The sequence below is a fragment of the Anopheles moucheti genome, chromosome 3 (assembly GCF_943734755.1).
Source record: "Anopheles moucheti chromosome 3, idAnoMoucSN_F20_07, whole genome shotgun sequence".
Taxonomy (NCBI): domain Eukaryota; kingdom Metazoa; phylum Arthropoda; class Insecta; order Diptera; family Culicidae; genus Anopheles; species Anopheles moucheti.
In genome coordinates, this window is record NC_069141.1 from 3,476,876 (window position 1) to 3,504,102 (window position 27,227).

Genomic DNA, 27,227 nt, shown 5'->3' on the forward strand with positions numbered 1-27,227 from the left:
GCACAAGCAAATCGAACCCATCGTTTAATATTATAGCTTTTATTTTCATTTATATTATAAGCAAGTCGAATGAATCTCGTAAAGAGTGACACCGTACACCCGTCCACCGCTAAACTCGTGTTTTTTGCTAGTTCGAGTACAGCGTTCGAGCTGTTTGTAGATTAAAAATTGAATATTTGTCATTTCATATTCTAACCCTTTTTTCTAACTACGGACCATGTGGATGCGATGAACAAGTTCCACGCCTATCGTGACGCACGCACACGCAACATCTAAATTGGTACTACACAGTAATGAACAGGAGAGTACTCCATGGAAGGACTTCCCAAAAATGATAGAGTCCTTGTTGAATTTTCTGTGGTGATTGAAAAACTTTGGCGACCCTATAATTTTCAGCTATATACTGACGATTGCGTTAATAATGCTTACACTCGACTATTTTCTCTCTATTGTATTATGACATCACGCTCAAATTCGGTCCAAAGTGCTTAAATAGTACAGAAACTGGAAGTATCGATGACTATAATTGCCAAATTTTGTAAGTATTTCTGTTCCCTATTGGTGTCGCTTTGCACATAAATACACACACACATACAAACAAGTGGCAAAATTTATTCACATCTAAATTTGTCAAAAAATGTGTTTTCGAGCTTAAAACTGGCCCTCGCTCTCAATGTTTTACGTGAATTTTGTGGTTAAATGCGTGTACAATCGCCATACAGATTAAATGTGTACACAATGCCGCCCACCTTCGGTTATACTTTACGCTAAAAACATCAATAATGCGAGCTGCAAAATACGTTAACAACAATGATTTACTTTATACCGATGAAATATGCTGCCTAACCCACCAAACTCTGATGCTCTATGTCCTAAACAAAAATCTGACACCGTTGCACTGGTCTGTGTTTGTTTGAATCTCCCAAACGTTAGCTTGTGAATTAAACATAATTATATTAGATGTAAATGCATATGCCTATGTTTGCTTATTTGCTATATTTATATATATTGAAGCTAAGCGATGCTCCAAAAAGAAACTTTGTCTCTCTTTCCTGCATTACACAATATTCATCGCATGGAGCTTTGTCGATAGTTCATCATCTACCTTCGGTTGAGACACTTTGATAGCGGGAATGTGTGCATAATACAATGGGCGATATTTTGTGGCGAAAAAGAGAAATGGAAATTGTGTTAAATCATTTTGTTTTTTTACTTAATTGCACTGCAAGACCTAACGACAATCAAAATATCACACACCTCACACACAAAAAAAACGTCATGCAAATCACCTTCGAGACTAACCGCAACATTCTTATGCAGCCCAATGAAACAATTTTTGTAGAGTCTTACAATGAAAATGTTAGTAAACTCAACGGGGAAAAAAAGCTCCCGTTTTTGGGTCCTGGTTTTGTAAAAATACAGTATGAAGCATGGTATGTACGTACATGGCCATTTGTACCATTCGGTTAACGGATGTACTTAAAGCAAACACAAAAAAGGAACACTCACAACGGGATGAAACGAACACGCGATGTTGTATTAATTAAAAACAAAATGTAAACCCCAAATAATGAGGCTTGGGGACAATTAACACATGGGAAGGATTCTTTTCCTAACCCAGCGGCCACAACAGCATGCAATGGTCCAAAACTGGTACAAATGTAAAACGAACTAATCTGACGATTTGGATCGTCTATTTGGTCTTCTTACTAGCACCGCCGGCAGTGGCCGTCCGAAGCTGTTTGAGCTCCTTCGTCCAGATCAGATTGTTAAAGAACTCTCCGAGCAGGTACAAACCTACGCAAAAACCTAGACTGACGGCAAAGAATACGAGACGCTGCGGTAGGTTCAGTACTTCCAGCACCGGGTAGACCCAGATGCCGCCATAGTGTCGCACAACGTGCAACCACCCAAGGTACGATGCCATGAAAATGCCCAGACCGGTTAAACCGGCTTTACGTGTCGGGTACTGCCGGAAGCTGGTGCAAATTTCTATCACCATGAAAATGACGATATTGGTGTGCATCACATGGTTTAGCCAGCTGCAAGACGAATCAAGATCAGATGTTAGTCATTGTAATTGAACGCTGTCGGAACGCTTGTTTTGTCTTTCGCAGTATTTACCCTGGGAAAACGGCATCTAGCGCCTTGGGGAATACGAGCTCACGATCGATTGCCATCAGCGTCCAAAACGTAACGCCAACATTCAGCGCCACCGGGAAAGCGAAAGCGGCCAGCATGTAATCTTTTACCTTTCGGATAAGAGGCATCCGCTTCGGAGCTACTTCATTTGTGCCGACGAAATCATTTAGCAGACAGATCGTAAAGTAAACCGCCTGTAGTATCTGTAAAAAAGAATTTAAGAATATACAAATTAGTTTGCTGCAGTTTCCTATAATCGTATATTGAATGATAATTCGAAGAAGCTCCCAATTCTTCACGTACCGCATCCCACACAGTGAGAAATTTCAGTTTGCCACCAAATTCACCACCCGGTCGTAGCATTCCCGGTGGAAAGTGAACGTACGTAAAGTCGTAGTAAATTCCGTATGAAAACTGGATGGCCGCGATTAGGTGCATAAGCGTACGCAGTGCCCCATAAACACCGCGCTGATACCCATCGTTGGACTTGGATTTGGACATTTTTGTAAAGGCAAGATGATGATGATGTAAATCTGTTACTGAACTGGACACGTTACAACGCAAACCGTGCAATGTTTTCCAGCGGGTTTTGTTTTGTTACTCTGCAAACTCTGAAGCTAATGCACAACACTTAGCGCCTTCACTGGCCAATACTACTGATGAGTTGAAGATGAGTGTGCATTATTACGAACGCGTTGAAGTTGAGGTTTATTATCTCATTGCCACGACAGTTAACGATGGAGAGCAATCAAACGTTCCACTTCGTACTTTGACCGCACAGGAAAAGATGCAAGATTTCTGGTGTTGGAAAAACAACGTCGTTTCGTGTGTGCGCTTTGCTTGATTGTTGACATTTTCAGCCAGATTTTGACAGCTGCCATTTGGATCGAAAGCAAACAGCGTACCACAGCAGGCGTGCGCAATTCGCGTTTGGAAACTTTATCACCCGCTTGCTCAAATAAACAAAGTGTAAATCTCCCCGGAGCCCTCCCGTCTGTACCCTTTGGCGATCCGGAATTGCTATAGATTGGTTGAACACTAATTAAAAATAAACCGATGCTTCAGAAAGTGCTGTAGCGTAAAAGCTGCTCATAAAAGTACGTAGTGCACATATCGATTGCGTGCGGTACTGCATCATCTTCTACAGTTCATTGGCATAGTGTCGATAGTGGTGCTGCCATATCAGCTGATCCGGTCATTGGAATGCACTCGAAGTTCGCTGAACTCTCGCGCGGCTGATATTTCTTGTGAACTGCCAAAAAAGAGCGGGTGAGTGTTGTTTTTAATGTTGTTAAATTCAATATAGGTGTTCAGGGGTACGTTATTCTGTATTGTTCAGCTTCAGATGATATTTTTAGAACCAAATTTGTTGATTACCTCTTTGCCATACTTGCTATCATGCACAGAGCAAGAACAGATCCGCAGAGCAATGATATTGAAAATAAGGATATCAAGCTACGTTGTGAAATTTATCTGTATCTGATTTTGCATGATGGTGAGGTGTGCAGATTTGTGTGGATTTTAGCCATTTTCTTACGATTTAATGATCATATAGATTTTATTTATTCATCTAGACCCGCCAGATCGTATGGCTGAATTCTATTGGAATCTTAAGTATATTTCACATTAGTTTGAAGACATTTTATTCTTCGAACAGTGAAAGGACACCTTATCACGGGTATACTAAGCCTTCGTATGATCGTATAGATTATACAGTCCTTAACAAAACGATTTGAAACCGTTTTTTTATGATAACAAGATAATAAAATTGAAGTCGAAAAGTTGTAGAGAACAAAAAAAATATCCTTTTTTGTAAGAGGTGTACAAATGTTAATGTTTGTGCTATTTAAATCATGAGTTGCAGGTCGCACGATCCCCGTCCCGGTCGCTTAATTGAATTTTTGAAATCTTTATGAGCGAGTTAATAAGTTACAGCTTTATTTAAACCCCCTAACTGGAATTTAAATCCTTGAAAGGAATTAAATTTTCCATTTCAAGCTTATACCAAGAACGGTGTTGAATGTAGAAATTTAGTTTAGCTTACACAGTGTGAATGTTCTCATCGTTTTTTTGTCATTAAACCGTCCTCAGGAAGTGGCTGTTTCGATAGCAAACGTTCCTTCTCTTCATTCCGTAATCTACCAGTACTATTTTTATTAGAGTCTATAAAACAGTAGGTATTCACTTCGTTGTGCGGAACGTTATCCCGTGTTGGCTTACACACGCCAGGTTAGTGAGGTGTTTCTGGCAAGCATATGGTTACCATCAAGTGTGGGCGAACCGTCGTACTGCCGTCGTAGATTGTACGTAGTGTTTGTTTGTGCGAGGTGCATTCTTGACAAGCACCACGAAGATATGCTCTCGAAATTAAGTGCACCAATCAGCAACTGTACGTCATCGTTTCCATTCGCTTATCTTCATCATTTTGAATAAACTGGAGATAGCTGGAAGCCCCTTGTTAATATCATTCGGGCCAGGTGCTCATGAAGAGATAAAAACGGATTTTATACCAAACTAAATGTATTTTGAATCTAGAATGTCTCGGTCCTGAAACAGCTATTAAATGAAACACTAGTTTTGAGCTAACTTTCCCTTAAGCTACGGCGAAAGTGCTTAAATTAATTGGAAATTAACAGTTGGCACTGCGGTCATACCGTAGAAACCCAGACTGGAAGCCGTCAAAGTTTGCCAGTGGGTTTGCGTAACCCACTGGGGCCGTCATCGTGGGGACAAAGTCGTTAAAGTGATTATGTGATTTGTTTCTCACTTCCTACCGCCCATCTTTCCACCCGCGAACTACAACCCCTGGAGACGGGGTTGTACGTATGGGACAGTACAAGAAAGGGAACAAGTACGTACACATGTGTATCGATTTTTTGGGGCAATTGAATTGCATTCGTTTCGTTGCGACCCCGTTTCGTCTCAAGTGTCTTTGGAAGGCGATCTTTACCAATGACCTCGTACATTATGGAGGTCGACTAGATGTAGATGTAGATGTTATATAGGTCGGCAATATTCGAGACATGATTCAATGAACTCAAAACATCGTTTTAACCAATAGTTAATAACACGTTAATTTGAAACTTTTGCTACCTTAAATAGTGTTTTGAGATGTTCTGAAATTGAACTCTTTGTACATTTGGTACACTAGCTAATGCTTAATGAATCTGTAGAAAAGAGTCATTCATATGAATCTTTAGTGAGGAGACTCGACGGTCAAAAGATTCATTACCGCAAAGGAGGGGCCGGGGGGTACTTGAAAAGTTCATATGTGGAGTACATAAATCTGGGAAGAATTCATGTATCTCACATGATTGATTAATCTTAGAAATACGGTTTCAGATTCATTTATTCAACTCAAAGATTCAATCCTATTCACGAATATGAATCAAATCCACTAGTATCAACTACTGTGTTTTGGAACTAGTATGTCCTATCAATACAGTAAAGGCAGTCAAAGAACAATCAAACAGAAGCTGTGGAATGGTTTGAACCTTGTATGTGTAGGTATTTGTCTTTTCCAGATCTTACTTAGAAAGTGAGTAACTATTTGTTTTTATTTAACGGCGCAAGACAATGTCTGTATCTAGGTTATCGCTTGTGATAAGCCGTTGTGTAAGTTTAATTATCAACATACTTTGTTGGTTTTATCCGCATTATACGCAACAAATACTGTTCATGTAAAGGATACTTCTGAGATGTTTATTTGTGTGACTTCTTTACAATGTCATTTTAATTATCACATAAATAGTGATATCTTAAAAGTAATATCGTATAATTTTTTAAAAATATTTTTTTCCAGTATGTTTCAATGAAAAACTTCATATAATGCTTTTTGAATTAAAGTTAATAACAATTAGATAAACAAAAGCCGAAATGTTCTATCGCTGAACAATTAGAATTAACAAAATTATATCAGCCACCAGGCGGCTCCATCGAACTTCGAACACATAATGTTCCAGCAGTACTGCACAGGTTTTCGACACACCTGCACCAGTAACAAGGTGATAATGGTAGCTCATTACCGCCTGCTATCCTGGGGCAAAACAGTATCAAAATACTTGTCGATTTGCCAGCGCCGGTTTTGCACGCGCGCCACCTCGACCTCGTGTTTTGGACGAGCGCATTTGTTTATGTTACATTTTATTTTTAACAAATTGCGCACACTTTATCATCAGCCGAAGTGTTTTCATTTTTATGCATACGAACATGGATAGCCCGGAGCGCACATTGGTGTAATAAGTGCCCACCCAGCCAAGGAAACGTTAAACATCAACAAAACACCGAAACGGAAACAAGCTCTGGAAAATGAACGTTGTTTAGTTTGGATTTGTACCGATCCTTGTTTTTTGCACCATACACGCTACCCAATGAGTGGGTTTTTTTGGGAACCTTATCCGCCTATACCTCTACGGAAGCCGTCCATAAATCTTTCCCTTTATTGATCCGCTTGCAATAACGAATTTCGCGAATTGATGTGTTGTTGATGATTTTGATGACGGGAAGAGGTTATGGGCGAGAAGGAAAGCAGGAATGGTTACAAATGCAAGAAACGGAAAACATATGCACATTTTTGACAACCCCATGGACAGAACAAGCACGAAATGAAATGTTTGACCGACTGGAAAGAACCTTCGGTGCGTATTTGTTTTCCTTACCACTCTCGGGTGTGTCTTGATGGCGATTTAGTGACCTTCGGAAGTTTTCTAATTTTGGACAGTTAAAGACATAACATTATTTGTTCAGAACTGCAGAAAAAGTTTGCTGGAACCTCTCTTGTAATATTGAGCCAAGTCTTTTTCTGCTTGGCGTAACAACCTACTAGGTCATGGCTGGCCCCAGTTCTGGTTTATTTTATTACCACGACTTTTGAGCAATTTTGACTTATTTATACCCCGTTGCCGAATAGACTAAGTCCTTGCCAAGGAGGATTGGATTTGGTTATTGATTAAACTTGAAGGCTTGATACGATTGAAGCTTTAATCTAAGGTAGACTAATTCACATTAGTTTGGAGACATTCCCTTCTTTAAACAGTGAAAGGGAACCTCCAGGTGTACTCGGCCGAAATTAGATTATTTTTACAATGATCAAATAGCATGGGAATGTGGGTTGCGAGGAACATTAAGAAATTAGCGAATATAAGATACTAACCAAACACCAGTACGTCAGGAACTTGGATCGCCCACCGTATTCGGTCGGTCGCATCATCTTCGGCACGACAAGATCATCCGGGATGTGGACGAAAAAGCGATCGTAATAGATCGCGTAACCGTACTGGCCGAACGCGATCAGATGCCACGTAATAACGAAGGCTGGCAGCTTGTAAAGCTGCACACTGGACATCCTGGCAAGTTATAAGGCCCACTTATGCTACACTAAGGAAAAAACACTTCAAGAACCAAAAAAAAAGAGATGCAACAAACGTTCGCAGCGACAACTGTTTTGCGTGTTTCGCTGCAGTAAGTGGTTTCTGTTTCGCTTTAACCTGCGTATTCCGTTTGCACTTGACACTTTTCAACAAAGGAAAGCTACACGGAAAGGCAACAACTCATTAGCAACGTACACATAAGCTGGAACTTAAATACGCACACACACATCGGAACTAGTCTTAGCCACTTCTCCTTTGATCCGTTTTGCTGTCAGTAGCGGAAAACGTACCTTGTTCACACACGTACAAAACGTTCTTCAGTGTAATAATTTGCGAAAACGAAATGCAGTCACGGTGTGTGGTGGGGTTTTCGAATGGCCACGGAAACGTCTGCGCGGAAGAACGGAATACCGAGTCACTGCGACGTGTGATTGCAGGAGTGGCAAAGGAAGTACCGGGACGGTGAAATGTTTCAAAGCACAACCTAAACGAAATGGAAAATGAGCGCTAGTCGGTGTTATTTTGCAACCCTTTGTGTGTTTCGGAGAGAAGAAAATATAACAGCCACTCTAGCAATGATACTACTATGCTTCCATGTTTTTGAGTTCCAGCACGGGTTGGGTGGTTCGATGGAGAGACAACTCACACGTGCTTTGTCAGCACTTGAAGTTAGTGATGGAAGTGAACTTTAACTTCAACACATACTGCACACCATCAACCGGAGGGTTGTCTGGACTGGATACACAATTCAGGACGAGTTAAAGTAATCGACCGCACGGCTTCCGTCCACGATACCACGATTGAAAACGTGCAAACCGGAGCTCGTATTCCACTGAAGTTATCTTTCCTACACCCACAACACCAATCATGAGGCGAATCGCTCTCGATAATCAACGCGAACGCGACTACCGATGGTACACGAATGAATGAATTTTGTGTTGTGTGGAGACGTTACCGACCGGGTTACTCGGAATGGTAGCGCAGTGTGCTGTGGAAATGAAGAGCAAATGTGGGAGAGTACTGCGCAACCGATTGCTCTCTTTTTTTGTGTGATGGAGGCGCCCCGTACTTGACGATGTTTTCTTTTTTTTGAGGATAGTGAGCGAAGATGGCACTTTCGCCTTTAAATGTGAGTAGCGTGCGTGAGAAGCCAAGAATTAAAGAGCATGCAGTATAGTGCGAGAGCTCATTTTATCAGAGAGTAAATGAGCGCACTCACTGACTCTATTCGATATTGACGGTGTGATACCGAATATGTGATGACGATATCCGTTGCATATTTTGTATCTATTTTTTGTGTTGACGTGTTTTCTTTGTATTGTGCTTAAGTAAGTAGCTTATGGTGTGTTTATTCTTTTGATAGCTGCATTTTCGTTAACTAACATTATTGAAAAAAGAGAATTAAGTTCATTCTTATAACCTATTACATCACAGGGGTACGAATTCCTAATCCAAACGGGATGATAATTTGCAGTACTTTTAAAAATGACCCGAAAACGGGGGTGTATGACGTTATTTTCATTTGGCCAAAAATACATTTTTTTAAATCATTTTTTTCTACTATTTTTTGCTAAACTTTGAAACTTCACAAACAACCAAAATCAACCCACGAAACGTTCCTGGCATTAAAGACATTCTTAAATTATCATGTGATAGCATTAAAAAGAAGCTGGGTCATTTAGTTACAGCTTTTGAAAAGAAAGTATTTTTGCGTATGAACTGTCTGACCAGACTGTCTATCTTTCTCCATACAAAGATGTTCAGATTCCAAATATCTTCAATAGGTGTATAGGGTTATTTATCGGCCATATGTGTCTAAAACAGTTGTGTCTTTATTTAAAATACAGTGGACTTTAAATGACAACTGATTATCCCGATTGATAAACTCAAACGTTACACGAAGTCGATCCAGTAATTAGTATCCATTAAATACACATAGATAGATTGGTCGTACTTGTTTGGACAAATGGTCATAAGTCACGCACAGCGGTATCACAACACTGAATGATAGATTGCATGTCTACTATTTTTGTACAGTTATCTCAATTTAAGGCTACTGTTTTTTTCTGTTTCAAGGGCACTAATGTTTAAGCTGGTAAGCTAACAACTTCTCTCTCTGGACACTTCGCTAATCTTTAGAATTCCGTTCATGATATCAATAACAGTCGATAATTATGTTCCCACGAAGCACACTTGTTCAGTTCACTTGCAGAATTCATATAAACTAGGCCGGTTAAGTAAAAGCGAAAGATCAAATGATATACAGTGGAGCTCCGATTATCCGTGCAGATCGGATGGACAAATTCCACGCTACATTGCTGACGGAAGAATTGAAAGTTCCAATTTTATGAGATAATAATGAACTTAAAAAAGAAAAAAAAACACCTACAGTTTGTTTTGTAACAATAAACCCCTCAGGAAAATGACATTATACAGTTAAAATGCTCTGCCCACTATGACATTATACGCTATTATTATATTATGAAAAGAGATGTGCCTATTATCCATATCCAGTCATATATCCGGCAACCTTCGAGTCCCTATAAGCACTGATAATCGGCGCTTCACTGTAAGTTAATATGCATACCGTACTCACCAAATTCCAGTATGTTAGAAATATGATCCGTCCCTTGAGCGGTAGTTGAAATTTTTCACTTGCAGTCAAGAGTTTTAAGCTTTCTTCAACCGCTCCTAGGTGCTTATCGGTGTAGGAATAATCGTAGTACATAGCAAACACTTCCGTTAGTATCTCTGTGCTGTACAAGAGCCGATAGAATCTTCTTTTTGTTTTAAAGATTGCAGTGCAATTACGTAAACTATTTTCAACTTCAACACCCATTTTATGGAACTTCTTAAATATCTATTCGACGATGCGTAGCCACCCTTTTGTGAGGTATTTAGTGTACTGTGTAGTTCACGTTGAGATCTCTAATAGATTACTAACTGAGTGCATAGATAGAAGGTGTACTGTTAGTCAGTTGTATTGTTCGAAGGCGTGAGTTGCGTGAGTTATGTCTATTCCGCCTCATTATAATGATGCTTTATGGCGTTACTTAAATGGAAGCAGTTAAGTAGACACAACCGATCATTCACGAATTATGATAAGTAAAGGTCTAGTCTTGGTACGTAATTCATGTCCGGTGCTCTCTTCGAATAACCACGCTTAGATAAATAGCATTACATTGTTGATATTTTCATTTTTAACCCATTTAATAAATCTCAAAAACGGTCTCTTACGTCTCATATAATATCATATAATATAATAGATCTATTATGAAACGAACATTTGATTTCATATTTTCAATCTACATGCGTATGTCCCATAGTGAAGAGCCTACGTGCCAGAGCACATAGCGTTCTGCGAAAGCGATCAACGCTTATCTTCATTTGCAGTGTGAACAATGGCAACTACGGATCAACTTTGCATCATACCGCCGAACGAGTGGAACGAACTACGTGATCTGTATTGTGAAAATTGGCCCGAACATCACATGGCCTACACAACTATTGACAACTACATCCGGTGGTATGAAAAGGATAGTAGTATTAAACATCTCACCATTTACTGTTTAAACGGGAGCTGGCGTATAGATGGAACTTATTTAGTTGTGGTACGTTCATACAACCGTTCGCTCATTTTGAATTGCTAATTGCTAAACTTGATCTAACCATTCTTCGTAGGATCGCTATCAACTGTTTGCGTACAGCCTGGAACCGAGTAACTGTGTACTGGAAAAGGCTCTTCATCTGCTTGACTGGAGTACGGGATTGAAAGTGAGTTCCTTACTCGCCCGTCATCGAGCACCCGTCATTAATGTGATCAACGCGAAAAATCTGGAGAAAGAGTATGACAGTGAAACAATACTGTTCTACATGCCGAAAGCAGATTGCGATGCACTGCGAGTGACTGCACCGGAAGGATTTGAACTGAAGCCGTTACGTGTGGTAGATGCTGTTAAAGCGAACGATCATTGGCCAAATCGGCACCAGGGTTCGTTGTTCTTCTTGCAACGGTTGGCCGCATGGAATGCAAACGTCGGACTGTATGAGCGTTCCTCCGGTGCGTTGGTGGCATGGTGCTTTCGGCTGCAGGCTGGACCTCTCGGAGCCCTGCAAGTCGATCCGGAATATTTGCGACGCGGGTTTGGTACAGTAGTGGCAAATGCAACGGCTAAACAAATAGCCGATCTCGGTCATGATTGCTGTGCTTTAGTTAATGCGAATAATGTCCCATCGAAGAGGATGTTCGAACGAATGGGATTCAAACATAGCGGGGAAGCATATTGGATAAGAACAATACCGACTGTGCCAAACGAATGGCAAGATTGAAGATGTATGAAAATTGTTCACGGATAGGTTATGTTGGAGGAATACGATTATCAGTTTTGTTAAGACTAATTGCAGAATATGTGATGAAAGGAATATAATATTAATTAAAACCAATTAAAGCAGATAGTGTAATGAAAAAAAAAACTCACTATCAGATGAGTGATTGCACTCATAAACCTCTGCTTATGGCGATTCTACACTTATCGTAGTAATGGTGACTCATTATCAGTCACAACTATTTAGGTCTAGTAAACATTGCAACGATTATCTCTGCATATTCAATCTCATTCGAAGTCAACGCTTAGCAATGGCTGGTGGTGATCAGTTGGTAGAGATACCTCAGGAAAATTGGAGCGAGCTAAGGAATCTCTTTCAATGTGATTGGCCGAAGCACGAATTTGCCTATTATCTATTGGGAAACTACGTGAACTGGAAGGCACATCAAGCAACATTAGACATAAAATGTTACTCGTTAAACGGTAACTGGAGACATAATGCAACATTTGTTTTGAAGGTAAGTGGAACAAGGAGTGGAGCTTTGTGGGTGGGATCATTTGTTGCTGTTTATAACTAAATCATCTTTTGTTAATTTTATTTCAGGATGCGTTTGAAATATACTTCTATTCAAAATCTGAAAATGATGATTGCGCAATGTTGATAAGACTCTTGTCTCTAGTTCGATGGGATTCATGCTATGAAATTAGTATGGACTACCTGGAGAGGCATCACTCAGCGATTGAGAGAATTATTAGTGATCGATGTCTAACGGTGGCAAGTAGTAATTTAGCAAACTACTATTTTTTGCCCAAGAAGGAAGCCCTTACACTGCATACGTCTACAATACCTGAAGGCTACAGGATTAATAAGTTGCAACCGAAGGACCTAAATCACATCTACGCTAATTGGCCTCTGAAAAATCACATCAGCTATGAAGCAGGTTATGGGCTACTGAACCGGTTGATTCTATTGAACGAAAATGTAGGATTATTTAATGAAAAGGACGTGCTTGTGTCGTGGTGTTTAAGGTATGGCAGCGTTTGATGCGCAGTTAACAGATAATGATGAGTTTTGTTTTTGTTCCCACAGTGATCAAACCGGTGCCCATTCCGATCTTCAAACATTGCCAGCCTATTGTCGTAATGGATATGGACGGTTGGTTGTAATAGAGCTGGCAAAACGACTTGCACGAGCGGGATCAGATTCCAAAGCGTATGTCTTACATGATAACGAAAAATCGATACGATTGTTTGAGAGTGTAGGGTTTCGAAAGCTACAAAATCTGCATTGGCTTGTTGTTCATGCAAAACGATAAATGATACGTCCTTTGATGGACTCAAAAATTGCGCCTATAACGTCTAACGGTTCGCTTTATCCAATAGAGATTTTAGCTTAGCCAGGCATGATATTAACACGTGTTTTGTTGCGTTTTCTATTTAATCAACATAGATATTCTATAGAAAATGTAATCTAATGTACTCAAAGCATATACATTATTGAACAAAATTGTGAAAAGATGGATATTATTATACCTTACAGATTACAAATATCTATATATGACTTAAGTATGTAAGAATTTGTATCTGAAACGTAGGGTAAAATTTGAATTTTTCTCAAAATTTGCTTAACAAATATAAAGAAAAGTTAATAACAGGCTTTGAAAAAAAAAATTAACAGTTCATTAACTGAAACGTTTGCTTAGCAGTGACTATGTGTTGTGTTGCGAATCAATTGTTTTAAACGATACTGATGGAGCGCCAAAATTTGGTAAGTTACCGATAAGATAAAAACCATCACCACGACATTACACAAGTGGAGACATGATTGTACATGTTTAATGATAACCAACAAACATAGAATTGCTGCTTAATGATCGAAACTATTGTTTCACATTATAATAGAATATGCTACATTTTATATGCAGAGAAAACCAAACCATGTTTAAAATTATGTTCCAGCATGAACTGGATAAAAAATTATTGTACGTTATATACTGCGAATATACGTTAGATGAATACTCAATGTAAATGTCCGACTCCGACCGACTTTGAAACTGCTACAGGAATAATCTTGTTGCATACAGTAATTCAAATGTGACTCACGTTTATTGTTTAAGGGCAAACCCATTGCCTCGCCTTAAAACGATGACATTATAATCTTCAACCTTATACTGACCATTAAACCCATTCTTCTCACAACTCACACCAATAGCACTGCACTGATGGTAGGACTATAAAACACCATCGTTCTTCCCCTTCTATCCGGTTTGAGCGTATATCTTCCTGATTAGGAATGGAAAAGCATGTTTTCCTTTATCTTATCAGCAACAGCTTCCGGTATTTTATTCGCCAACATTTATCGAAGGCGCCAATACGACTGATAGAAGACCATTCGAATGCGATATAAAAGAGAAGTTCAGTTGCCAAACTAGACCAAATCAGTCGATCGAAAGTTGCAGAGCACATCGCATTTTGTCAGCCTTGAACAGTAACGTTTCGAAGTGACTTGTGATAAAATCATGGCAAAGTTCTTAGTTGCTTGTGTGTTTCTTGCCGTAGCTCTGTTCGGCTTGATCCAAGCTTCAGATTTAATTCTTGGCACCATCAACACCGGCGATCGCATCCTCTATTCGTAAGTGTTTCGTTTTCTACCTCGAATCAGCACCAACACAGCACTGTGGATTTACACTAACAACGACATTCTTTATTCCTCACGTAGCCAAGTGAACGCAGCACCCGGTATCCCTGGTGGACTTGTAAGTCGCGCTGTGAATTACACCGGCGTCTACAACATCACCGCCATCCGTGCTTACGACCGTACATTCAATAGAACCGGCCAGGCTCACGTTACTGGCGGTGGGCTTTATCAGCGGTACGTCAACCTGGCCCTCCAGACTCGTTACGTCGGTAACGCGCTCGACTACTTGGTGGAGATTTACGGACGATAAGCCGTAGCGTAAACAAATAAAAAAAACCTTTTCTCTCAGCAAAATAGAATCCGTGCACTGATTTACCGACAAAGAAAATCGTTTGCAAAACGGCAGAAACATAATTGCTAGTATAGCGGTGGTGACTGAAAAGGCCAGGTCGTAGGCGTGATCCGGCTAGATGGATTACCATGCGGATGATCTGTTTCTATTTTGCTTATCGCATCGGTATTATGCCGGAGGAATTAGGACCAAGTTGTGGGAACGGTCGTAGTTGTTTGTGCTACATTACTGTATAAAAACAATTACGGCAAATGTGGAACGAACATTAGGTTCCTAGACCCTAGGCCATAGCTCTAGCTGGTCAATTTTGTAATATTATTTCGTGATTTACTAAAGTACATCAGTAAATTAGTAGTACGTAATTAGTATGTGAACCGCGGTTTCGGTCGAGTTTCGCTACTTTCATGAAAATATGAGATGTGTTGTAAACTTCTATTTCATTTTTAATTTAAAATATGAAAAAAAACTCATAATCAATTATGTTACCTGGAATTCTACAGCATCCAAACAGACGTAATTCAAACCCATATTGTGTAAATACAGAGTTCTTGATAACAGTGGTGTATTGCCGATTGTGAGTAGCAGCAGCAGTGTCCACCTCACCGTGTCGGCTTTTATGGAAGCGGTTGACAACAGTGAAACATGCACCGAGTACATGCACCACAATCGAACCACTCGTATCTTCCTGGGATGTGCCCATTGCGTACGGAAAAGCTCGCGTTGCCTTGTTCGCGGGTTAGTTACGTTTCAGCTCTAGTCGAAGTAAGTAGCTGGCTGCAATATATATCTAAATATGTCAACAGCGGCAAATCTCCAGAATATTCCGTTGGAAGAGTTGGATGAATTGTGTGACCTGTACCGTGCCGATTGGCCAAAGTATGCCTATACGTTCTACATGCTGGATAATTTTTACAATTGGCGTAACCAGGTACGAAATGGAGAGGTGCAAGTGTTTACTGACCCCAAACGCGATTGGCGAATTACTGGAACTTTTGTACTGAAGGTAGCAATGTAGATGATCATTTTCGTACAACATATAAACGAACTGATATTGTTACAGGATTGTAAGGAGCTGTTTTTCTACACCCTGGAAAACACGATCGATAGCTTGGAAAAGGTGCTGAGAACGGTTATGAGTAGCTTGAGTGCATCCTTTAGTATGGTGTATGATTCTTGCTTTCGGGACATGGTTGAACGCTCGGTGAGCTTACTCTCCCTTGTGAAGGATAGCGATGAACGAATGGTGTGTTACCGACAGCTAGTACCATATGAAGAGCGTAAAGATATATACAATGAACCGCCACCCGAATACCGCTTCAGTGCTTTGGACCCAGCGGATAGTATCGTCGTTGAACGACAGTGGGTGCATAATGATCCGGTTTTTACGAATCTACCAACACGCTTGATCCAGCGTAATCCATCCCTGGGAGTGTACGACGCTAGCGAGCGGTTAGTAGCATGGTGTTTGATGTGAGTAGACGAATAGTAGACCATGCAGAACGGAACTCTTTACAACATTTTCGTACTATTCCAGTGATCAGACCGGATCGTTGGCCATATTCCAAACAGTTCCCGACCATCGGCGCAAGGGTTTGGGTCGAGCGATTATTGAACGTTTTTCGAAGCAACTTCACGAGAGAGGCCAACTGCCACAGGCGTATGTCGTGGAGAGCAATGTGGCTTCACGTAGTTTATTCCTGAGCTTGGGATTTAATGCTGTCGAACTGTGGTATTGGACAAAGGTTCACAAACTGGTGTCGTAAGACGTGACACCGATCAGTATGAATGATCACTCAATAACTTCTTTAAACACAACTGTTTTTTTTTTTTTGGAAATAAACTTAACTCATGCTTTTATTACCTTAAGAAGCTCGGAACCATCGAATGTGCTCTTCATGTTCTTCAACCAGCACGCTTCGCCGACTATACGGAAACCAAGCTTTTCGAATAGTTTGCGCGAAGCCACGTTCGTACGACGCACGCTGGCATACGTACTGTATCCTTGTTCCGCCAGCCGTCGGGCGATCGCTTTAATTACCAACGAACCGTAGCCCTTCCGTTGGGCCACCACACCAAGCAGTCCGAGCGCACCGTTCTGTGCGCGGATGCACCAGGCCAACGGTTCCCGTGCACCCTCACAGAACAGACCCATCGACACGTTCCACCGTAGCATCCGCTCGATGAAATACTCTGTGCCGTCGGATTTATTCAGCCACTGGTTGTAGATGAACGATGCATAGTGTGGTGGGATCAGTTTGAGCGTAAGGCCCACCGGCAGATCGTATCGAACATGGCGCGCGACCTGCTGTGGAAGATGATAGATGACTTCGGCACTGTCAAAGGCAATCTCGAGCCGATGCAGCCGGTACACCTCTAGTACGATTGAACGATACAGGCACATGTTCATCAGATAGCTGTGGTGCCAATCGAGCAGAAGCAGCATTCGCTTTAACGTTTCACCGGTACTGTCCAGAGTGTACATAAACATATCTGTGTGATCCTAAAAAACACGGGAAAAAGCGTTATACCTCGGAATAGACGTGTATTCGAAGCGCAGGACAAAAGCCTCGTACTTACTATAATAAGGTAGGTTCCATTTTGTCGCCAGCTTCCGTTTAGGCTGTACACAATCAACGTTGCACTAATCTGGGGATCTCGCGCTATCCAGCGAATGTAGTTCTGCACATTGTTATACGCTATCTCGTGGCGCGGCCAATCCTGCCTGTATAGATCACGCAGCTGTTCCCAGGCGTTCGAAGGGATCCGGACAAGCGTGTCGTTCTGCATAGCTGATTTGTTTGACTGCTACTAAATCCGTTCCCTCGTCAGCGATGCGCAAATAGTGCAGCACACACAAGATAGAAGCGGAACGCTGTGTTGGGTTGATTTTAGGTAAGTGTTGGTATACACTGCGTTTATTTTAGCGCTGCGGACTTGAATAAGGCTGATAAGATTACTCAATCGTTGGTCGAAAACACTGACTAGGAGAAGAGTATGGAACGGTTTCGGGAAGAAGCGATGTATTTGCCATTTGGGGGTGCGAACAGCACAGCTGATGTTGGCAGCTGTACTAACTATCCCAGTCGACGAGCTTTCGTACTTCGTTGAATGTTCAAGGAATGGTATCGGCGTTTTGGAAATCAAGCTTCTGAAACATCGCCCGTAACGGATCGTTTGAAGTGCGGAGGCGGGCAAATTAATCAGTCCATCTCAATCATCATTCTATTCACCGCTTTCGAACCATAAACCTTAGAACTTGTGTTTCTACCATCGGCTCCATGTGCACCATGTGCTACGGACGGTGGCAATAGGAAAAACTAAACAAACAGCTATTTTGTTGTATCATCGTACAGCCCGTAGTTAGGATTCTATTGGAGCAAGGCTTTGGCTCTTAACTTACAGCCTCTTCGACCTTGAAGATCGTGTTGGATGGTGAAGCCGAGGTAAAGTGCTTTTAATTTGCTCTGTCTGTTGGGACAATCTTTTGTACTAGGGTTTGACCGTGTGAAAAAACAGCTGATAGTGGTCCACTGTTGGACCAGTGTTTTAATTGTATATTATGTGCTTATCTGTATGATAAAAGTTATGGTTCGCCACCGTGTTCCGATGAACAATCCAATGAACGTTTGCTTTTCTGTTGCTCCGTACACAGTTCATGTAGTTCTGAAGACAATTGTATTTAATCTCATGTTGAGGCTTGTCACGACGGTAGATATGCTGAGGATCTGTTATCTTCTCGTCTAATATAGCAACAAGCTTAGTGCCGTTCATTTTTAGAAGATGAATCTCTCGTGAACTAACCGAAACTCGTCCTTGACTTTGACACATACAGAAAAAAGGCATATTGTTGAACTTAATTCCTAGAGATAAGATAGGTAAAAGCGGGGCCCTTTTTAGAACAATCAACTAAGAAAAGGGATATCTTTATTGTATTGGTTAGTTAAAATTAAATTAATATTCCATAGTTTGTCGGTTTTGTAAATGATTTTTCTATTTATTTATTGTTTTCTTTAGGTGCTGAAAGTTCCAGAACTCCACTCCACAAACTTTCGCTCGCAATTTCGAATCCAGGTTGTGTCCTTGATTTTTTTAAATCCGATACTTTCAAACAGCGCTTTCGATGGTTCATTTTCCACCAAAACACTAGCGTACAGGTTGTGGCCCATTTCGGCCAGCTGTTTGACGAACGCTTGCAAAACAATTCGGCCGTATCCTTTGCGCCGTTCTATTACTCCTAACGATCCTATCACACCAGGCTGCGTGAATAAACACCAGCCAAGCAGATCTCCATGCTCGTTGAACAAACCCATCGATGGATTCCAACGAATTAACCGCTCCAGGGTAAACTCCGTGCCAGTTTCTCGGTGTGGCCACAGGTCGTTAATAATTTTGGCATGATGCGGTTGTAGTGGTCCCACGCGGAGACCTTCCGGTATCGTCACATTCACCTTTAAGCCCTCCTCCTTGGGCAGGAAATACATAATATTTGCGCGTGCTATCGCTAAACGGACATTTAGCTTCTTATACGTGCTGTAGAGCAACGCTTCATATTGGCACATAATGGCCACGTAGTAGTAGTCCCAATCGACTAGCTCCAGTGCCCGGCGCAGCGTATCCAATGACTCGTCCAGCGTGTACATGTACAATTCGATTCGATCCTGCAACACGATCCAAAGCAATAGCAAACATACGTCTTTGCAACCGTTTCAAATGCTAATAGCAACATACATGATCACTTACAATTATGACAAACGTGCCGTTCTCTCGCCAGCTGCCATTGAGGCTGTACAGTACCAGGTCCTTAATTTTACGATCGCGCTTCGACCAATCGATGTAGTTTTGCACCAAGTTAAATGCTATCTCATGACGCGGCCAATCACGCTTGTACAAATCACGCCACTCTTCCCAATCGTTTCGAGGGATTTCAACCAAGCAATCTTCTCCCATGGCGGTTAGTGATACACTGGCCCCGGATCAGCTGCAGTCTCTGGTGCGAGCATGTTCCCAACCGAATTTCCAGTGTGATAAGATAGCGTTAAGCTTCGCTAAATATGTAATTCACCAATGAATGCTTATTTTTTACCGAGTATATTCCTCTTTGTCGCCTAACGATTTTATTTTTGCCTATCACCCAAGGAAAAAAACTATAAGGATTTTTTTGTTTTCTTTTAATCCGATTCCTCTGCACTAAAATAGAAGAAGTAATACCACAGCCTATTGCTTAAGAGAAACTCTGTGTTGTTCTATTTCTACCTAGGGAACCGTTTCTGATTACTTGTTTAATATATTTTGTGGTTTTGCTTGAATTTGTTATTACTGTTAAAAAACCCTTGTGAAACTCGTAAAATATGTATTTAAAAAGTATAAAATATTTGCAACTAACAGTCTTGAATGCATATTTTTCTTTCAAATTAGCTACAATCATACGTGCGCCAACTTCGAGAAGCTGCACGTGGTGGAATTTACAACTACAGCATTCAACGAGCACTTTGCCATCGAATTGGTTCGCTCGCTGTGCTTCCGGGATGCCTATTTGTTGGGGCCCCCAACACGGCGGGGCCCTAAGCGACCGCCTACTCCGCCTGTCGTTTGATCCGCCGCTGATTAGAATAACCAAAAATGAAGCATGTTACAACAATCAGTTTATTATTCTAAGTTCACCTGGTTCAAGTTTGCAGTTGTTGTATCTTTAATGAAGATATATCAGAAACAATCTTGCCTTTGAACAAATTACCTTTGACGGAATTTTCTCACAAACCCCTGTACCCCCTAACTGTGGGTAGCTATCGCCAATCCTGGAATTCTGAAGACCAGAGTTGTGCTAAGGGTAAATGAAAAGCAAATACAACATGAAAATACATTCTCTTTTCACTGCCATTTTACTATATTTGTAAAAGAAACAGTTCTTAAATTGATTACATCACTATGTACACCGATTGTTCATCTATTCTGCTATCCATCAGCATGTCTTTTTGGTTGGAGAATATTTATGTACAAAGGTTGTTCCTGTCCTGACCTGAAGTTGAAACAGTTGCGATTGAGCATAAGTAGTTCTAGGCTATTAAAGCACCACTCGTGAAAAACACTCGTTAAGCTATAGTCTCGCAGCTATTCACAGCTCGATGTCCTCCATATCGTCCGCTGGTGGGGTTGTCTGTGGTAACGGAGTGGTTGGTATCTGTGGGTACGCGTGTTGAACGATCAGAAATATATACGTTTAGTGTTATTATGTACAATCCTATCGGTTGCGATCACATGGATAACCACGCATGCTGCTGGCTGACGGTGAGTGCGGGTTTGTTGTGTCTAAGCTCGTTTTTTCCTGAGGAAGGGGATCGTAGGGGCTTAACATCTGACTGTACGGCATGCTGAATTTCTGTTCGATATGTTTTAGTTGATATCCGGTATACATGTGTTTGAGTTGGGGTTTCGTAAACAGAGCGAGTATTGCAGTAAGTTTAGTAACTTAGTAAAGGTTTATCGTGCGGCGCAATCTATCCTCAGCGCGCGTGAAAGTTAGAGTATTTTGTTCAGCAGTAGACAGTAGTCGTTGAAGTGCGGACCATTTAATTGTGAGTGTTGGAAAGAAACCAAGGTATAAGTTATTAGTGAGTTCGATCTGTTGTAAAACTTATTGAATGTACAATTTTACTATATTAACAGGAACTACAAACCAGGACGACACACACGGCTAATTTACAGGGAACTTTAAAGAAATCAAAACACAATGCCATGCGACGAGTATCTAGTGTTAATCAGCACAATTATGCACTATCCATACCAAGTAACGCATGATAAAACACAGCCTACCGGTGATCGTATCACTACTGTATGTAGATTACTTAGCGAATGATAGTAACATTTACACCACATCTTCCGCGCACACTCGGACACTTCACACGTGATGGTGGACGCAACACATTCCGCACGTTTCTGACCCAAACACCGTAGTCTATACCAGAGCTAGTTTCGCTTTTCGCTTTTCCAGTGGGTCGATCTGCTCGAAGCAAAACAAGGTAGTAGAAATTCGGGTAGGCATTTTCTGGTTAGCGTTTTAGCAAATTGGTCTTATCGTGGCACATGGTACGCTACAGACTACAGACCACGGGTTCTACTTGGATTTGTTCTGGCGGTGGTTAAGATGATGCTTGTTAGGATAGCTACCGTTACGGTTAACATCTAAGTTATTAGTATGCGCAGTGAGCTTACTAGCATCCGATCTTACTTTGAAACAACGAATCCGGAAATGGTGGCACATTTCGCGTACCACTCCTGCACCGTAGTGTATGTGCGCGATCGTGACGCAGAGTGTCAACCCGTACAGCAGGTATCGTTCGACCTGAACGCTTAACTCGGGCAAACCAAGGAATTGATAGGGCAGAACACAGAAGAACGCAACGACACACAGCAAGTTTAGCAGTCCGTTCCAAAGATCTGCCCGTGTATCAGACATTTGAGCTACAATGAGACGGCACTGCAAAATAAAACCCAAACAGTAAGTACTATCAATCATAATCGAAACATGTTTAACATGTCACTTACACAAATGTTCGAAAACAGTGTGCCGCACATCACGAAGTACAGCCGTGGTTCCATATCGATTATTCCGTTGCGGGAGCACAGCACCCACACGGTACATAGCATAAATAAACTGCTAAGCGGTACCAATGGTCGGATGGCTTCGCTGAATGATCGCATTTTACCCGTTTTGTCGCGATAAGATCTGCAAAGTGGAATAAGACATTGACATTATCGAAATCAAATCTTAGTTTTACTACCCACAGTACATACTTGTAGACATTATATATAATAATAGGATGACTAGTGATGACGGCAGACACGTAAAGTGTCATCTCGAATATGTGGCAAGGTTTCACGCCAAACACGGGGATTTGCCAAAACTCAGCCCCAAGAATTCCTGTGATCGCTAACGTGATTGAGACGCCCTAGAAAAGAAAATAAGAGAATTGTTTGAAATATGCGTCAACTGAATGTGCAGCGCAGTTCCACTTAACTTACCCACATGACAAAGTCATAGCCCCACGGCAGGAACATCACACCGGTCAGGTATTTTTCCACATGCGGTAGATAGAAGTTGAGGAACACGTTCAGGGTAATGAAGTACATCCGCACCGGTGGTAGATCGGCAGCACCGAATATGGTGAACATGTAGATCGGTATGAGTACTGCCGAGTAGGAATCGAGACCATGATCGAATAGCTCGCCCAGTGGTCCACTTGTTCCAGTTCTTCGTGCTTGCTTACCATCGATACCGTCTGTGGATGCATGCATAGGGAAAGTGAGGCTATAGTTGATAGCTAAAATATCCACAGCGTTCAGTAAACTGGTAAGCTTACCTAAAGTGTAGGCTACAAAAAGATTTATTGCTGCTAGGATCCATACCCAGTCCGGCACGGGTATGGGAGTTTTGGTGGCTGCTCGGAAATCGTAGTCATAATACGCTATTAGGAAGAAATTCACCACCGTCAGCAGAAAGCCAGTAAAGGTAAGCAGGTTGGGCGCAATCCATCGGGGACAATATAACACGACCTTGTTCCAGAACGGGTGCATAACATAAACGCTAAGAATACTAGTATCGACGCAGTTGTACTAGAATTCAGGATGGAAAATAGGAAAAGTGAAAATCATTATCAATTTAAAATGCTTCACATATGGAATGGAAGGAGTGAAACAAAGTTTGTGCTAATTTGATAACAGATGTCGCTACAAGCTTTCTACTCAATTGATGATCTGGCAACACTGCAATTTGAATTGTCTGTTGTACAGGGATGCATGACATTGTGACTGGCGATGAAAAGGGCGTCCTTATGCAATAATTCACATAATGCATCCTCCACAGTTATCCCAAATATTCATATATTATACTGTGCAATATTATACTGTGTGTTTTAGGATCAGCTTGTTGCCATATATTATGAGCTGCTTAATGCTAGACATACAGCACACTAGTGAACTTTGAGCTCTAAATTTACGTTGAACTGCTAAAACGTATGCCAAAGAAGCTGTCATTTTTTACGACGTTAATAAAAGTCCCAGAAAAAATCATAACCAATTATTAATGAAAAAACTTGAAAATCGATTAAATTTTAACACTCCCGCTACGTGAGAATAATGTACAAAAATAACGCTAGTATGGCTATATTGTTGATCAGAATTTTCAGTTCCTATCACTTTGAGTTCCCTCAGGAAGGTCACGCCACAGAGGTTCACCGATAGTGGCGCCGATGGCATCTGATTTATTCATAACTTATGCCCTGCTTTTACTTCGCCTTTTCTTTCGCATCCCTTCCGAATACGAAGTTGCCATTCAAATGAGTACAAGAACTTGTCTTTCCTACCTCTATCATTTACATGACGCAGAACCAGAAAGACAAATACGGAAAAGTTTCAGCCTTTGGTTACAGAAGCAGTAACCATTGATTGTAAACAGGCGTCACCGTTCGCACGCTGGTGTCGACGCACATTCGATCGATTGATCCATTCGAGTAGTCTGCCCATGTCGGACGATTCGAAAGTGATCTCTCTGTGTGCCAACGGAGTAGCAAGCAACGACCCCGATAATCAAGCCCGGTTTTCCTCACTCATTGCCGTGGGATTATCAATTTTGAAAGGAGTTACTACAGGGTTCTGGAGTGCCAGAAATAGGGCAAAGGTCGTCCACTGGTCATTATACATGCCTGTTGTCCGATACGAAAGGAAGGCCACGGGAAAACAATCAATGCGAAGAGAGATCAAGGATGAGTCGCGCTTGGTTGCCATGGTTTATGTTTCCTGCTTCGATTGGCGTTCTCAAAGACTGAAATAAAACATCACGAAAAGAACATGCTTTTTTGCTGCTCTCCAAAACTGCGAACGTGACCTGTCTTGATGAAGCAGAACATTTCGTACAATTGTTGGGTGATACTGCGAGAAGCATAGCAGGGGCAATTGCTACGAATCTAAAGCAGCTTGTGACCGTTATCAACGATTGCATCACTAATCTTAGCTAGTTTAAATTTAATACGACGAAACGTATCGCGGATCTCGCGCCCTCGTTATACTGTAATTGAGTGCACCGAGTTCGCTAAACCGACTTAGACGACACCCAGACGGGAAGGTTGGTTCAAATACCTCAGTTGGCATCTTTCATTATGCGATAAGCGGGGGAGGGAAAATCATCCTCTCCACACGTACTTGTTCTTCGAAGGGCTTGGAAATAGAAAGTGAAATGACGCGCTGTATCTTCGTTTTGCGGCGTTATAAGAATAAGGTCGCACGGTTGGAAAAGCAATGAAGGAATCAGAAACAGACGAGCCGATTGTTTTACATGAAACGTGCTACAAACGGTAAACAGTAACGGTGGGAGAGTTCCAAGCTGTTGTTACGGTACGGTGGTCTACTACCGTGTACAGGGCTCTGAGTCGTGCAGAGAAACTGCACCAAATAACAAACACGTGGGTTCTCGAGCGAAAGAAAACAGGCCACATATGACATGAAAATACAAACAGTCCTCACCAATGCTGCTTACTTCCTGGTGAATGGAAGTGAGTGACGCATTACATGAGGAAAAACAAGTCACTAACATGGAAGATCGTCTGTATTTTAAACCCTCTCACCACAACCGTTCATGGAGGGGAAAACGAATTCAACCAGATTAAATGCCCATAAAATTCTCCCATTTTTATAAAAAACACACCCTATCGGGATGGGTCTGTGGGGAGATCCAAAGACCTTTGCCACCGCTGCTGGAGGTAATAAATAACACGATAACAAAACCACCGACCGGTACTGCGGCACTGGTTCGATAACAACATAATAGCTCAACCGTTCTAAATCGATTTGATTCATCGTTGCGTCACGGCAAATCACACTTATCTCGATCTCAGTTACTGCATTCGATACAAATCCACCATCGAATGTCGTACGATTGCGCTGGATGGGATATTCCCCGGTGAATCTCGTATACATAAACGAGGTGTTCGTGGTGGTCATCCATTGTTCATAATCGTCACTGATCACGCCATTCTTAACACTCGTCTTCAGACATCAGCTGGCGAAAATTCCGCACTACGTGTTCGCGTAACACAACGTTGCGTTGGAGTTGTTCGTCTGTTTGCCCAGCATCCCAGACACGGAGTGTGTTATCCAATTCAAATGCAACCACTTATCACATTCAGCGCATAAAAATGGCGTACGTCCGGGCGACGGAACGTAGACACCCTTCACGTGGAAACGATTGTTAGCATAACACGGTGTCACTGTCGTCCGGCGGAACTACCTACCTTGTACTTTTCGAACCCCTTAAGGTGGGCATCGTTGAGATATTTAATGCCGATCATTTTGTTGCGGTGGATGCGGCACGATCAACGGCGATCGTTGTCCAATGCACAGAATATCACGTGTAAACAAACAAGTCACAGGCTGGTGGGAAACGATCGACCTTTCACCGGGCCTCACGTGTACCGCGCTCGTCTCCGCCCAAAAGGTTTACGTACAGCAATCAGGTGTAGTATTCTACTGGCAACAAAACGTCTTAACGCATAGCGGACAGGTTTACACGTACAGCGAACTTTGCGTGCGACACGTTGCGTTGCTTTGCGCGAGTGAGGAACGATCCTCGGTACGGTCGTGGCGCTTCGGCTATGGCACACTAATTACAGCACCGCACACCCGGCAAAAGCCGTAATCATCATCGTACTGAAATCACCCGGCATGTGCCCACCATACCAATACCAAAGTCGTATGCGACGGTCTCCGCCCGTATCAGCGCATCGGAACAACTGGTTGGATTATAAGGGCATACAAACACACGCTCCGGTAGAACTCGCACTGTGAGTGGGTTTTAATCCGCTACACAGCGAGAGGTCACGGCACAAATTGTGGGGAGCAACAGGCTCTCAGACCGCGAAGCTACTGATAAGCACAATCAAACGCGCGCGTTTCGTCACCGTTTGCTGACAGATCGCATCGGATCAATCACACTTCAGTACAGGCTAATAGTAATCCAAGCTGTGTAGTAACGCACTCTAGTGATCACACGAGAAGTACACCGAAGTACCAACCGAACCGAACTGCGGGACAGGCTACTAAAACGATTATTCGGGGTAGACCGGGTCAGCTCACTGTGCAGCTTATCGCAATTCCGGGTGCGGGACCTTTGGAGGCCTAGTTGAAGTTATTCTTGGAGTTGAACAAGGGTATCAGTACACAATCTGGTATTTAAAACTCCCGAGAGGCTTTCGGCGATGAAGAAACATTTGAACATAAAGTTAGACACACTATTGGTGTACCAACTGCTGAATCACTATTTCACCAGGAATGCTACTGACGACGTTACAGTTGTTTGTACACAAGCGAGTTTAACACAACATCATACCCGCACGTAATTAGCTTAGCTTGCG

At 41.8% G+C, this 27,227-nt stretch overlaps 8 protein-coding genes across 15 annotated transcripts; 4 read left to right on the top strand and 4 right to left on the bottom strand.

Annotated features, from left to right (window-relative positions):
- Positions 1–30: 30 nt before the first annotated feature.
- Positions 31–7,518, bottom strand: LOC128300843 (androgen-induced gene 1 protein-like). Of its 2 annotated transcripts, XM_053037056.1 has the most exons (4): positions 2,446–2,933; positions 2,125–2,345; positions 1,711–2,042; positions 31–1,119 (listed from the first exon to the last, which is right to left on the bottom strand). In XM_053037056.1, exons 1-4 carry the CDS (start codon positions 2,641–2,643, stop codon positions 1,058–1,060), a joined length of 813 nt encoding a protein of 270 aa, XP_052893016.1. In that variant the 5' UTR covers positions 2,644–2,933; the 3' UTR covers positions 31–1,057. The 2 variants fall into 2 exon arrangements, with proteins under 2 accessions (XP_052893016.1, XP_052893017.1); XM_053037057.1 differs by lacking the exon at positions 2,446–2,933 and adding an exon at positions 7,295–7,518 and having other exon boundaries at positions 31–2,042.
- Positions 7,519–10,909: 3,391 nt separating this feature from the next.
- LOC128303563 (uncharacterized) lies at positions 10,910–11,885 on the top strand. The gene is made up of 2 exons (XM_053040553.1): positions 10,910–11,122; positions 11,193–11,885. Exons 1-2 carry the CDS (start codon positions 10,913–10,915, stop codon positions 11,838–11,840), a joined length of 858 nt encoding a protein of 285 aa, XP_052896513.1. The 5' UTR covers positions 10,910–10,912; the 3' UTR covers positions 11,841–11,885.
- LOC128303562 (glycine-N-acyltransferase-like protein 3) lies at positions 11,886–13,306 on the top strand. Its single transcript, XM_053040551.1, has 3 exons — positions 11,886–12,354; positions 12,441–12,865; positions 12,927–13,306. Exons 1-3 carry the CDS (start codon positions 12,052–12,054, stop codon positions 13,150–13,152), a joined length of 954 nt encoding a protein of 317 aa, XP_052896511.1. The 5' UTR covers positions 11,886–12,051; the 3' UTR covers positions 13,153–13,306.
- Positions 13,307–14,355: 1,049 nt separating this feature from the next.
- On the top strand, positions 14,356–14,784 carry LOC128305136 (uncharacterized). Its single transcript, XM_053042441.1, has 2 exons — positions 14,356–14,468; positions 14,556–14,784. Exons 1-2 carry the CDS (start codon positions 14,356–14,358, stop codon positions 14,782–14,784), a joined length of 342 nt encoding a protein of 113 aa, XP_052898401.1.
- Positions 14,785–15,619: 835 nt separating this feature from the next.
- Positions 15,620–16,589, top strand: LOC128304948 (uncharacterized). Its single transcript, XM_053042200.1, has 3 exons — positions 15,620–15,829; positions 15,887–16,296; positions 16,361–16,589. Exons 1-3 carry the CDS (start codon positions 15,620–15,622, stop codon positions 16,587–16,589), a joined length of 849 nt encoding a protein of 282 aa, XP_052898160.1.
- An 83-nt stretch (positions 16,590–16,672) lies between these two features.
- Positions 16,673–17,613, bottom strand: LOC128304570 (uncharacterized). Its single transcript, XM_053041769.1, has 2 exons — positions 17,404–17,613; positions 16,673–17,326 (listed from the first exon to the last, which is right to left on the bottom strand). The coding sequence occupies exons 1-2, from the start codon at positions 17,611–17,613 to the stop codon at positions 16,673–16,675; spliced, it is 864 nt and encodes a 287-aa protein (XP_052897729.1).
- Positions 17,614–18,836: 1,223 nt separating this feature from the next.
- On the bottom strand, positions 18,837–19,782 carry LOC128305807 (uncharacterized). The gene is made up of 2 exons (XM_053043419.1): positions 19,567–19,782; positions 18,837–19,484 (listed from the first exon to the last, which is right to left on the bottom strand). Exons 1-2 carry the CDS (start codon positions 19,771–19,773, stop codon positions 18,837–18,839), a joined length of 855 nt encoding a protein of 284 aa, XP_052899379.1. The 5' UTR covers positions 19,774–19,782.
- A 912-nt stretch (positions 19,783–20,694) lies between these two features.
- LOC128302180 (ethanolaminephosphotransferase 1) lies at positions 20,695–26,879 on the bottom strand. Of its 7 annotated transcripts, none has more exons than XR_008287368.1 (7): positions 26,109–26,879; positions 23,184–23,436; positions 22,846–23,102; positions 22,618–22,772; positions 22,369–22,549; positions 21,637–22,300; positions 20,695–21,004 (listed from the first exon to the last, which is right to left on the bottom strand). XR_008287368.1 is itself a non-coding variant. In XM_053038938.1 (7 exons), the coding sequence occupies exons 1-7, from the start codon at positions 26,163–26,165 to the stop codon at positions 20,939–20,941; spliced, it is 1,194 nt and encodes a 397-aa protein (XP_052894898.1). In that variant the 5' UTR covers positions 26,166–26,879; the 3' UTR covers positions 20,695–20,938. The 7 variants fall into 7 exon arrangements, 6 of the variants coding, with proteins under 6 accessions (XP_052894898.1, XP_052894895.1, XP_052894893.1 ...); XM_053038938.1 differs by having other exon boundaries at positions 20,695–20,980; positions 22,052–22,300; XM_053038935.1 differs by having other exon boundaries at positions 22,052–22,300.
- Between the last annotated feature and the right edge of the window lie 348 nt (positions 26,880–27,227).